This window comes from Furipterus horrens, unplaced genomic scaffold, assembly GCF_987537825.1.
Source record: "Furipterus horrens unplaced genomic scaffold, mFurHor1.1.pri manual_scaffold_1, whole genome shotgun sequence".
Lineage (NCBI taxonomy): Eukaryota > Metazoa > Chordata > Mammalia > Chiroptera > Furipteridae > Furipterus > Furipterus horrens.
Genome location: NW_028327171.1, coordinates 155,801,993 through 155,816,171, shown reverse-complemented (window position 1 = coordinate 155,816,171; position 14,179 = coordinate 155,801,993). Strand labels below are relative to the sequence as shown.

Below are 14,179 nucleotides of genomic sequence, written 5' to 3'. Positions count from 1 at the left end.
CCAGACATATAGATGGCTAACAGTTCTAGAAAAGATATTCAACATGACTATTTATTAGGGAGATAAATCAAAGCCACAAGTCAAAAGCCCTGCTTACCTTTTTTAATGGCTATTATCAAAAAGACAAAAAATAACAAGTGTTGGCATGGATGTGGAGAAAAGGGAATATCCACTGTTGGTGGGAATGTTAACTGGTGCAGTCACTGTGGAAAACAGTATGAAGGTTCCTTTAAAAATTAAGAATAGAACTACCATATGATCCAGTATCTCCTCTTCTGGGTTTTTACCTGAAAAATATGAAAACACTAATTTGTAATTTTGAATCGCCATAGCCTACAAGCCCTAGGTGAGGTGCCCTTGCCTTCCTGTCATCTCTTACGATTCTTCCTGCCACTCTGTTGACCTCCTGAGGACTAAGCCACCTGCTGGTTCTTCCACCCAGACTACCCACACTTTTCCCAGTGCTTGTCATGGCGGCCTTAATCCACATCATTGAGATCTCTCTTCGTATGTCACCTCCTTGGGTCTTCCCTGAATATCTCCCATTCTCTGTCACATCCCCTTGTTTTATCTGCTTCAGAGCACTTAATGCTACCTAAACGCACTTTGTTTATTCACTGTTTTTTTGCTTGTGAGTCCCCTTACCAAGAGGAAACTCCATAATAGCAGAGACTTAACTCCCTTGTGGTATTTTGTTTTGATTTGTGTCTCTGTACTTTATTCTAATTTATAATAAAAGAACAGAAACTTTTTAGATAAATGGTTTAAAAAGCAGAGGGGATAATGGGATTGTAATTTCTTTCTAATTATTTTACTTCTGCTATGAACTCATCTCATAATTGAATTCAAAGCATTAAGTCATCTTAATCTATTGATGTGATTTTTTCTGACTCTTGTGGATGGCACAGTTATGTTTCAGGGGAAATTATCTCACATATGGTTTTTGCAAATTTCAAATGTTAATAAATGTTTACTTTTCTTCTAGTGAAAAAGTAAACTTGCAATTAGGTTTTATTTCAGGACCTCTTTCATTGTTGAGAAGCTTTTAAAAAACACATGTGCTTATATGTTAAAAACTAGTTTTACAACAGTGTTATTGATGATTTTTATAATACATATCAAGTATTTCATTCCTTTTGTGGGTCATTTTAGATCTTGAGGGTAAATCTTGAAACTGATTCTCTTAAGAAAATGGATCAGTGCTGCCCAATAAAAAGGTACAGACTAACACTGACTGGTATCCCCATTTTATGAATAAATATCATGAGTGCTCTTCTGGGAAGGAATGTGAGGGGACAAGGTGGAGGTGGACATCTTGGAAGCTAGGTGGGGACGGTGATATAGAGAGGAGATGGAGTGTCAGGGAAATCTTGCAGCCCCGGATACTAGGCTCTGGATTAGTCAGCGACTTGGAACAGCCACCCTCTCCTCCTATATATATATATAGTAAATGTGATAAACAGCTTCTCTTCTTCCTCTGTCTCTGCCACAGTTGCCCTTGTGGAAGGTAAGTGACTGCAGCTTATATCTTAATGGGAGAGGGGCAAAAGTCTTATTATTGACAAAGGAAAAAAATACAATTTTTGCCTTTCCTTTTTTAACATTCAGAACAAGTATGTCCCAAGGATCACTTCCTCTTGTGCTGTGCCTGTTTGTTTAAAAAAAGAAATTACAAGGGAACAGAGAGTTCTATGAGATCTGACCAGTAATGAAAAATTTTCCTGCAGATATTTATTTTAGTACAACATAATTTTAGGCGGAGAAATTATGTGGAAACTTTCAGAGTTATGTTAAGTACAAGCTTTAAAATTTCATCAGGCTCCTAAATTTCTGTACTAATTAAACCCATAGAATTATAAAATTATAAAATCCATAAAGAGTCATTTAGGTGTATTATTAATAACAATTTATCTCTTAGAAGTGCTGCAAAGAAGTAACAGTAATAAACACTTTGCAGACAGCTTTGTGAGCAGGGTTTATTTATTTATTTATTTATTTTAGCAGAGTATATTTATTGAAATATATTTTATAGAAATATTACAGAACCTGTAATTGAAAACTTATGGCAATATTTTGCGGAGGCAGGATTATAGCAAGGATAGTTAGCACTGAAGAAGACTTAGTTCAGCATTCCGCTCATGAAGTACATGAACTTCAACAACTTGACTCACAGAAAGTATTCAGCCTCTACTTGAACATTCTAAAAACTCTTATCTCTTGAGTAGTGCTTAAAGCTTGTTCCTGGGGCGGACACTCTGACCTGTAACATAAGAAGGGTTCAGTGCTGAATTAACTAACTGGAGTTACTGCTAATGCTGCAATGAGCCTAAGGAGAAGGCAGTTGAAAGGTTTGAGGAAGTGAAACACCAATTTTTATATTTTTCTGCCTATAGCTTTTTTTCTTTTTCTAAATTAATTTTGAGAGAGAGTGTCATTGATTTGTTGTTCCACTTATTTATGCATTCATTGGTTGCTTCTTGTATGTGCCCTGACCGGAGATTGAACCTCCGACCTTGACATATCAGGACAAACCAACTGAGCTACCTGGCCAGGGCCAACACTTTTTTTCTTTTTGGCCCCATCATGTGTTGCTTATTTACTTGTTCAACAGTGGTCTTTGATTTACTATCAGTTACCATTATTATCATCATATTCACTTCCATCTCAGAGGGAGTCTGCTATTCCTGCTGTCTGACCTAGATATACACATGGCTTTTTTCCTTCAGCTCATTCAGATATTTTTTTATATGTCATCTTTAAAATGATACCTTTCTTAGACACCTTTCTAAGATTACAACCCTAACAGCTACCCTACACTGCTTTTCCATAGTTCTTATTACTATCTGTGGTTGCTAACCTCCAAGATGGCCCAAATGATTCTCACCTTCTGGTATTCATACTTGGTGTAGCTCACACTGGTTAGGGCTGACATATATAACCAACAGCATATTGTGGAAATAATGGAGTGTGAGTCCCGAAGGTGGGTTGTAAAAGACATTGTACTTTTACCTTGTTCTCATTTGAATCACTTGACCCTTGAGTGGCTCAGTGGAGAAGTCACATGGTGAGGAACTGAGGCTTCCTTCCCACAGCCAGCACCATCCCACCAACCGGATGAAGGAGCCTTCTTGCAGGCGGATCCTCCAGCCCCAGTTCAGTTTTTGGGTGGGTGTAGCCCTGGCCACATCTTGACCGCAGCTTCATGAGACACCCTAAACCAGAATCACCCAGCTAAGCAGCTGCTTCTGAATTCCTGACACAGACAAACTGTGTGAAATAGTAACAGTTCTTTGTTGACTTAAGCTGCTAATTTCTACCTAGCAATAGATTGTTAATATACCATCCAAATATAAAATACCTTCTAATATGTTATTTTACTTACTTGTCTTTGTGTATCTGCCTCAACTAGTGTAAGCTCTAGGACAGCAGGAATTTTTTCCCTTTTTGTTCACTGTGAAATCTGTAGCCTCCAGAGCAATTTTCTCACAACAGCTCCCTGAGATTAGGTACTATTATCATACCCACTTCACAAATAAGGAACTCAGGGCACAGTGAAGTTAAGTTACCTAATGAATATCATGTCGTCAGAGCTAGACTTTTCTCTCTACAGCCTAATGTATTTAATCAGAACCCTGCACTGTCCCGCTTCTCTGCATGCTATCTTGTGTTAGTACAAGACAGTGTGATAGTTATTATTGGGAAAGAAGCTAAATTTAAGACATGGTCTCTGCTTTCATGCAGTTAACAGTGCAATTGAGAAAACAGGATACAGATCAGATAACTGGCATACAGAGGAAGATTTGATGAGTACCATATGAGTGTGTGGAAGTCATCAAAGGGCAACGGAACCTCCTTTTCAAGAAGATTGGCTACCTATGTATGGTTCTGATGTGTAGATCCTCATGGTTTGAGTCGTATTATGCTCACCACCCTAACCACACTAATTAAAATAGGGAGAATTTCCTAAATCAAAAACTGACTACTCTAGGCTAGGTAGCAGCCCAAGGTAGGGACCTGGTATAAGAACCCTAAGAAGCCCATTTGACTGCTGAGAGAGGATCCTTAGCTTTCTTACTACCCCATGTATCTTTACAATGGATCTCTCACGTGGGGTAATTGAGCAAGTCTGTAATCTTGTAACCAGAAAGGGCCTCTCACACAAGTGTAGTGCAAAGTCCTGTAGAAGTTCAAAGGAGTCAGAGGTTACAGAGAGGGTTGGACATGTCATGGAGATTGACACACAGGCTGTCACTGAAACAGGAATGTACTTTAATCAGTAGATACTTTACATATCAGAGTTAATTATAATTTAAAGAGCATAAGAACTGCAAGTATAAAAAAGTAATTTGTAAATTTTATCTCACTTGGTGTTGAATATATTTTTGTTCACTTAATAGACATGCTTTATTCCATATAAACAGTATTTTTAAATTATCGATTTTTAATATTTATTTACTTTAATTTTTTTAATATTCTAGAATTTTTATTACCAATAGAAAATATTGTGTGTAGCTTTGACTAGAAATAATAGAACATTTCTTAATCTGGGGTTCAAGAACTTCCAGATTTATAAAGGTGTTTCAGGTGTCATTAAATGTTGTAATAGAGTATGATTCCTTTTCAATCTTTTTAAAAAATTCTGTAAGGCTAAAAAAAATACAGCAAATGGAACCAGGAAAAAAATAGAAGAAGAAAAAAAAAATCAAAGTTTGCAGTTCAGAATATATGCCCTGTGACAATTTGAGTTTCATTCTGGAAATAACTGTTTTCTCTATTATGTCTAATACAGAAAACATTATCTGGTGGGAGAAGGAAGGGGATGGAGGTAGAGACCTGCCTAGTTTAATCATTCAGTGAATATTTGATCCCTTACTAGGTATCTCTTATTGTGCTAGATTTCTTACGTCTTTTTTTTCCTGTTTTGCACGGCAAACTCATTTATCCTGTGAGTTGTAGCTCAAATATACCTCTTTTTTTGAATTGTCCCTTACTCTGTAAGTTATTTGTTCTTTCTTCAATGGTTTTATAGCATTTTGACCATCACTCGTTTGTTATATATGTCATGTTTATATGTGTAACTCTCCCATCAGACTGAACACTTTACGTGTGGGACTCATTCCTCTTTATTTCCAGTTCTCATTACTCTCTAGCACTACCCATTCTATCTGACGCTGGGAGTTCCTCTGCAAATGTCTGTTGGATGGTGATGGCTAGATGGACAAACAGTTATTGATAACTGTTCAAAAGTGTGAAAGCGGGAATTCTGCTCCCAACTGTAATGGAGTGGGAGACTAATGCTACCACTGAGAACAACTAGAAAACCTAGATAAAATCCCATAAGAATTGTGTTTTCAGCTCAGAGAGCTGCTAAGGCACTTCGCTGACGTGAGTCTAATAGTGTGTTATTTTCCCCTCAGGAGAATTGCCAAAATTTAAAGCAGCTAAAAGTAGAGCAGAGTTTTTGGCAGTCTTATGGTGTTTAAGAAGACAAAAACTTGAGTTTTAACTTGCCAAAGAGGAGGGGCTCTAGTTAAGATCCAGGCTTGGGGGATAAGTAAGGGAAGGGTTTAGTTAAGGAACGTGTATAAATGACTCATGGACATGGACAATGGGGAGGGATATGATTGTGGGAGAAGGGGTGGGCTGGGTGGTGGGGAGCAATGGGGGAAAAATGGGACAACTGTAATTGAAAAACCAAAAAATAAAAATTTAAAAAAAAAAAGATCCAGGCTTTCAAATGAGATCCATGGCTATTGGGCCTCACAAAGGAATACCTTTCAGGTCAACTCAGCCCCTGATTGTATGAAGGTAATCTTTCATACTCCAGTTGCCCACCAGATCCCTTTGTAGAGGAGAATAACATCATTAGGAGTCTTTTTGGGTTTTTTTTTTTTTTTTACACCATTTCTGGTATTTGATAAAAAATAAAATAAAATAAACTACCAGGCATAATAAGACATGGGCCAAAGGGGTTAAAAACAAAAATAAAAAGAGACTATTTGCCTTTTGATCTAGCAGTTCCACTGCTGGAATCATACCCTAAGAATCCTGAAACACTGATTCAATAGAACCTATGCACTCTTATGTTCATAGCAGTGCTGTTTACAATAGCTAAGTGCTGGAAACAGCCTAAGTGCCCATCTGTAGATGAGTGGATCAAAAAACTGAGGTACATTTACACAATGGAGTACTATGCAGCAGAAAGAAAGAAGGAACTCCTGCTTTTCACAACAGCACAGATGGAATTGGAAAGTATTATGCTAAGCAAAATAAGTCAGGCAGAGAAAGAAAAATACCATATGATCTCATCTATAAGGGGAACCTAATGAACAAAACAAACAAAAGAGCAAAACAGAACCAGAGGCATGGAAACAAGGAACAGACTGACAGTGACCAGAGGGGAGGGTGGAGGGGGAAAAGGGAGGAAAGAAGAGGAAGGGTCTAGTCAAGGAACTAGTATAAGTGACCTGTAGACGTGGACAACAGGGTAGGGATTAACTGTGGGAGTGGGGGGTGGGCAGGGGAGAGCAGCCGGGAAAAATTGGGACAACTATAAAAGAACAATACAAAAAGGCAAAAATAAAATAAAAGAAAGAAAAAAAGAGACTAAGTGACTCAGAAATTAGAGTTACTAGGAATGTACTTTAAAATAACTGTAATAAGTTCAAGAATATAGATAATAAGATTGAGAATTTCATCAGAGACCCAGAATCTATAAAAATATAAACAGATTGAATTCTGTATCTGAAAAATCACTGGCATTATGAACTCAATAGATGGGTTTCACAACATTTTTGTTAAAACTGAAGAGTAGATTAGTAAACCAGAAAGAATGAGATTATAGCATGGAGAGTCAAAAGTACTGAAAATATATAAACGAGCAAAGAGAACATATGGGACATGGTGAGAAGTCTAACATATATGTATGCAATATGAGTCCCAGAAAGGCAGGAGGGAGAAAATGGAATAAAAGTGTTTTTTGAAGTGATAATAGCCAAGAACTTATCAAAAGTGACCAATGAAAAGAAGCTACAGATTCAAGAAGTACACTGATTTATTATCAAGATAAAAAACAAAACAAACAAACAAACAAAAAACTAGGCATATCACTGTCAAACTGCAAAAAAACAAAGACAAAGGAAATCTCGAAAGAGCCACAGTTAAACTGATGGGATTTCTCAATAGGAATGATCAAAGCCAATACAATAAAATTACATCTTAAAGAACAGATATAAGCTGCCATTCCAAAATTCTGTATTTGCAAGGATATTCTTCAGATATGAAGGTAGTATAAAGACATTTATGGAAAATCAGAAGTGAGGGAGTTTGTAGTTAACCTACACTTGAAGAAGCACCAAAGGAATTTCTTTAAACAGAAAATGATCCCAGTTAGTAACAGAAATTAAGAAGGAATGAAGAGCAAGAGTAGGTAAACATGTTTAAATCTAAAGGAATATTGACCATGTGAAATAGTAATAAAACAATAACACAAAGGAAGGAAGGCCCATGAAATTAAAGTAGAAGATCCTAGCATTGTCTAGGAAGTGGTAAAAATACAGATTTATTTTAGGGGCTAATATACTTCAGTATGGCAGCATGTTGTAGTTGTCAGGGTACCTACTAGAGAAATAAAATTAAAGAATATATGATTAATAAGCTAAAAGAAAAATGTAATTTTAAAATGTTTAGTAATTCAAAAGGAAAACAAAAGGGGGAAAAGGAACATAAAGCAAGTAGGACAAGTTGAAAAATCATTAGATGGTAGATATAAATTCACATCAGTAACTATATTAAATATTCATTGACATATTCTAATTAAAGGCAAAGATTATCAAACTGGATTTTTAAAAAACCTGCTGCTGCTTATAAGAATTATAACCACTTTGGAAAAGTGTTTGGCATTAGCTGCCAAACCTAGAAACACATATACTCTCTAGAACTCAGCAATCCACTTTTAGAAATATACTCACAAGAAAGCATTCGTATATGCACCAAAAGATGTGTACAGGATGTTTATAGCAGGATTATGTGTAATGGCCACCACCTAGAAACTACCCAAATATTCATCAACAGAAGAATGAATAAATTCATACAATACTATATAGCAATGAGAAAGAATCTATGACTACACACTACAACATGAATGACTTTCATAAAAGTGATGTTTATCAAAAGTAACCAGACATGAAAGATTGAATACTGCATGACTTTATTACTAGAAAGTTCAAAAATAGGCAAAACTAATCTGTGGTGTTAGAAATTAGGATAGTGATTACTTTTGGAGGGGAGTGGTGACCAAAAGGGGTTCATGTTGTTTCCTTATCTTGCTGATAATTATATGGATATGTCCATTTTATGAAAATTCACCAAGCTGTATATTTATGACTTACACACAGTACAGTATATTTCAATAAAGTTTACCTTTTAAAAAGCATATCTTTAAAAGCATTCTTATTAGAATTGGCAGCAAGTTTAGTCCCGCTATGATATAAGAAACTTATTGTGCATTTGGAAGGAATAGATGAATACACTAGAAAGAGAGTGTTTGAAGTTGCTGAAGAGATGATAAATTAAGCAAGTTAAGGATGAAGAAAAGAGGATTCATTCATTCAGCAAAATATTTTAATTTCTTACAGCCCAAGAGCTTTTTGAGGTGTTAACAGATCCAAAGATATTTAATAAGTCCCCATTGTCAGAATGGTCACTGTGTAGTGGGAAAGGGACCATTCTCAGGCATTACAATGAAAGCTCTATACTTTGAGCACCTTCCTTGAATTAGACACTATGCTGTACAGTTTTGTAGCTTCTTACCTAAAGCTGACAACGATCCGTTGAGGTTTGTTTTTTATTCCCTTGAGGCAACACAGGAAATAAGTTTTCCTTAGTCATTGTGACATCAAAGCCATGTTCCTTCTGGTACTTTACCCAGCCATTGGGTGGCATTTTAGAAGAGAAAGAACTATGTGATGCTATTGCAAGTAGAAGTCAACATAAATTCCAGTGGCGATGTTTTGGAGAAGGTGGTATACATGGGTGGCCTAGACCTCAAGGGATGAGCAGACAGAGAATAATGTTTGATGGTCTGGAAGTGGATTGGAGAAACAAGTCTTTAGTTATGAGTAAGGGACAGACTTTGGAAGAAGGCAGCGGAGATATATAGTGAAAGTGAGATGGTTGAGTGCTGTTTCTCAGGAAGGGGATCATAGTGCACATACAATTTTGTAGTCAGAATTATTTTTACTTAATATTTTATTAAGAGCATTTTCCCAAAAGAAAGTGCTTGTTCCTAAAACATCCCTATTCAAATACCTTTAAGCCACCAAAATGGGAAAGTTCTAGATTCCCAAGAGTTCAAGCCAAGGTAGTCACATGTGTAATGCAAGTATTTATAAATCAGCAGGAAAGAGAAAAACCTGCACACAGAATAAATGTATTTTGGAACAACTGCCCTCATGCTAGTGCATCTTGAATAGTTTAACTAAGTATAGCAAGCAGTATGAGGCCAGGGAAAAACTCAGGTCTCATATACTGGATAATTTAAGTAGCCCACTGTATTAATTAGGGTTTTGATCCAGCTGCTAAAACAGTAACCTGAATTAACAGTGGTTTTAAATAAAGTTTATTTTTGTTCTCGTTGCAATCTGAGCATAATATGATGACTCCACCAAGGATCCTTCTGTCTTTTCATTCAGTTATTTCTAGGCTGTTTCCACTGTTTACAGGATTAAAGATGGCTAACTACATTCTAGCCAGTGGGAAAAGGGAAATATGGTCCAGGATGCACACTTCTTCCTCTTAAAGGCACATTTTACACATCTTACTTCTGCTCACACCTCATTATCCAGAAGTTACTAGAAGACTGGAAAATAATCTAGCTTGGTGACCATGTGCCCTGTGCTATGTAAGAATCTGAGGACTAGTATGGGGGTGGGGCGAGGGGCAACTCATGGTCCCTGTCATATCCTGAACTTCATAAAATCAAGGTTGCTGAATTTAGACTAACATAGCTGATTGTTAAGTTCTGATCTTTGTAGTAGGGCATTTTTATAACTTTGTGTTACAATTATAATAAACATACAGAACTTAAAAATAAAACTATATAAAATCTTAGTGATTTTCCCTATATAGACTTGAGAGAATATGGAAGGTTAATGCCTTATACAATGCCCTGGCTGGTTTAGCTCAGTGGATTGAGCGTCGGCCTGCGAGCTAAGTGTCGCTGGTTCGATCTTCCAGTCAGGGTACATCAGAGAAGGAAAACTCTGACTCCAAAAAACCTCCGCTGCCTTGCGGCATACCTCTTCAGGGGAAAGGCTAAGGGAGTAAACCCCGACAGAAAATCCGGAGCCGGAGTCCCTAAGGCGGTTTGACGTTGTAGTCAACACCGGCAACTCCTGCGGCGCACCTGAAGCCAAGCTGTATTGACTCCGTCTTTCCCTTGGACCCTTCAGCTGCGAAGAGAGGGGGGGTCTGCTGCATGGGCAACAGCAGACCCTCCATATCACCCTGCCCAGGCTCTGTAGCTTCAGTGTCATCGCAAGATGTCGATTCAACACGGGAGGAGACAGATACTACCATGTCACTCCCGAGTCGGACTGCACAGCCATTCTCGGCGGTGCAGATAGACTCTTGAGAAGCTACACCATCGTCTCTCGAGACGGACGGCTGCCGACGAATGCCTTATACAGAGGCGGTCCAGAAAAGATCGAGGCGGAAGCAGCGTCAGCAGCAGCAACAACAGCCATCTGCCTTCACCTGTACCAAGTGCGGCAGGGATTGTCACTCCCGAATCGGACTGCACAGCCATTCTCGGCGGTGCAGATAGACTCTCAAGAAGCTACGCCATCGTCTCTCGAGACGGACGGCTGCCGACGACGGCTGCCGACGAATGCCTTATAGTCCTTTATTCAGTGGACTTCAGTAAATTCATCATATCCTTTGTCCGTTCTGGACAGTGAAACCAAGCTCTTACAGGCCTGCTTTTGCTTCTAATGCTAATAAATGAACTTTCAGAACCAAGGCTTAAAAATGTATACCTTTATAATGAACAACAACAACAGAAGAAATCAAGATAGAAACAAAGGAGATGCTCCTCTACCTCACAGCTATAGAGGAAGAGAGATAATTCTGTTTCATAGGATCTGCTTGATGAGGTGCTAAATTAAGAACATTCGTAAGAATATCAATCTTTCTTTCCTGTGCAATATGAAAACTTGTCTGAATATTCATAACCCAGAAATGTATTTTCTTCTCTGTTCTTGGAAATATAATTTTAACAAAAGATATTGTAAAATTAAGACTTTTGGAATTGTTACTGCCTACTGCAAAGAAAACCTTAAAGAGGGCTTGTAATTCTGATTGTCTTCCTTGATAGTTTGTTCCCTTGGCAATAATTATGCTGTAATTTACATCTGAATTCCTAAGAGACCAAAAGACTTCAAACTTTGCTCTGTAAAATCATTGCTCAGTTCTCTTTTTGCACAGATACAATGGAGAAAAATAAATTGCTATCACACTCGCAATTGCCTTTCTTTATTTCTATGAAAATCTAATATCTAATGTCCTTATTTTTAGGAATTCGTGAAATTCTTATTTTCAAGTTACTTAACATTCTTTCTTTCTCTTTTCTTTTCTTTTTTTCCCACATAGACTGTCCTTCATCCTCCTGGGTTCAGTTCCAAGACAGTTGTTACATTTTTCTACAAGAAAACATCGAAGTAGAAAGCATAGAGGATGTTAGAAATCAGTGCACTGGCCATGGTAAGGAACTTATTCTTTTTTATTTAAAACATCAGCAAATAGTTTTCACTAATTTCTTTTAAAACAATGGTTTTATTGCATCTCACTTTGACCTCGGTCCTTAAGAGTAATTTTATTCTATAACATGCAAGCCACAGGCAGTGCAATTGGGTGTACATTTAGCTCTTGAGGTGGAAGACAGTTGTTAGACAATACAGCCCCAGGGGAGTGATGGAACTTTACCAACAGCAGTGCCTATTTAATGTGCCTCCTGTGTACCAGGCACTGTGCTTAATATATTTTAACTGGCTTCAATTATTATAACAAACCTGTTGAGCACTTTATTATTATCCTTTTTCCATCAAGAGATGCAATTTAGTTATTTGTTCAGTGTGACACAGGTATGAATTGACAGAGCCAGGATTCAAACAAGAGTCCAACATTAGGACCAGAGTACTTGGTCACTGTTATTCAGCCTTGAAAGTGCTGTTTCAGGCATGTGTTTGGGCAGAAGTCAGGTTACAAAGGACCATGGTGGTATAAATACTGTGGTAAAGTGTACATTAAATAAAAATGAGAATAAGTATTTGCTTGAGGATATGCTCAGTGTTCTCTCGGAAGTATATTTGTAACTTCACATTGTGAAATATTATAAATAAAAATGCTATTTTTAAAAGGATGTGCTTGGGTGTTCCATATATATTTGGTTTAGCCCAAAGTGTATCCTGTTATTAAGCTTCTAATTGTTGTGGTCATCATTGGCTCAGAATTAAAAGTATGTGGACGTCTGGTCCAGATGTCAGCATAGGTAAATGTGGTACTTGCCTCCTTGTACAACTACACCGAAATTATAACTAAACTACAGAACAACCATCATTCACAACTGCCTGAAATCTAGCTGAATGGAGCCCTAAAACTAGGAATTTAAAGGATAAGCCGCAAGGATACTGGTAGGAGGGGCAGAGACATGAAAGGGGCTGGCCCCACACACATTTGGGGCAGATAAAAATCAGGAGGGAAATCTTGGCTAATGAGGTCCCAGCTCCACACCACGCCCCCAAGCCCAGGGTTCTAGTGCCAGGAAGAGAAGTCCCTATAACTTCTGGCTGTAAAAACCAGCTCAGATTGAAGCTGAGGGAAACAAGAGGCTTCTAAAGTTCCAGGCAGTTCCTCTTAAAGGGCCCATGGACTTACTTGGACTCATTCTTTCTGAGCTCAGGCACTAGGGTAGCAGCTTGAAAGAAACCAGAGACATACATGGAGGAAATAAATTGGCATCAGGATAAGAGCTGTGGAGGCGACTAACTCCTAGACAAAAGTACTGACAGAGGCCATTGTTCCTTTTCTGAGACTCTCCACCCACCATCACAGAACCAGTGGTCAGATGCCATATATGAGTCTCCATCAACCTGGCTCACACTGTTCACCCTGCCCTGGTGGGTGACTTTCATTTCATCCTCTGATTGCTATGACTAGGACTTCCCATACTATTTGGCTGGCCAAAAAGTTTGTTTCACTTTTTTTTTCCTGTTAGATGGCTCTAGTAGCACTTAGTAGTCTTTAACTTCATTTGAAACAATTTTGTTAGGTTGTATTGTGATAGCTTTCATGTAAGCATGTAATTTTAAAAAACATCGAAATTGGTGAATTTTTGTGTAGCTATTTTAATATTGAAGATGGAAGAATATATGCAATATTTTCAGCATATAATGCTTTGCTTTTTTGAGAGAGGCTAAAACGCAACTAAAATGCAAAAAAAGATTTGTGTAGTGTAGTTTGTGGAGTTACGTGCTGGAGATTTCTTGTTGGATGATGGTGCTCCACGGTCCAGTAGAACAGCTAAAGTTGATAGCCATCAAATCAACATTAACTGAGAACAATCAACATTATACCATGCATGAGAGAGCTGACAGACTCAAAATATCCAAAACAATAAAGTAATTGGTGAAAAAGAAAATCTTGTCTTTTATCTTATGGAAAATACTAAACTTTTGGCCAACCCACCATGTTGAATACGAAAGGTGAAAACAGACATCCCAGTGTTGTTCCAATCTTAAGGGGATGCCTGTAATTTTTGCTCATTGAGTATGATGCTGGCAGTGGGTTTGTCATATATGGCCTTTATTATATTTAGCAATGTTCCCTCTATTCCCACTTTGCTGAGATTTGTTTTATATATGGGTACTGGACTTTATCAGATGCTTTTTCTGCATCTATTACATGATCATGAGATTTTTTTTCATTTTATTTAGTTGGTGTATCACATTTCTTCATTTGTGAATGTGGTACTAACCTTGCATCCCAGAATAAATCCCAATTGATCATGGTGTATGACCTTTTTGATGCATTGCTGTATTTGGTTTGCTAATATTTTGTTGAGAATTTTTGCATCTATGTTCATCAGGGATATTGGCCTATAAATTTTTTTGTAGTGTCTTTA

The 14,179-nt window shown here is 37.6% G+C and overlaps 1 protein-coding gene across 2 annotated transcripts in view; it reads left to right on the top strand.

Annotated features, from left to right (window-relative positions):
* Positions 1-14,179, top strand: part of CD302 (CD302 molecule) — a 30,394-nt gene that overhangs the window by 3,192 nt on the left and 13,023 nt on the right. Inside the window, exon 2 of one of the 2 annotated variants that reach the window (XM_090280177.1) lies at positions 11,650-11,760. The exons of the other annotated variant lie outside the window; for it this stretch is intronic. Coding sequence (XP_090136303.1) covers positions 11,650-11,760 — 111 coding nt within the window. The remainder of the gene's footprint in view (positions 1-11,649; positions 11,761-14,179) is intronic. 2 annotated transcript variants of the gene reach the window in all.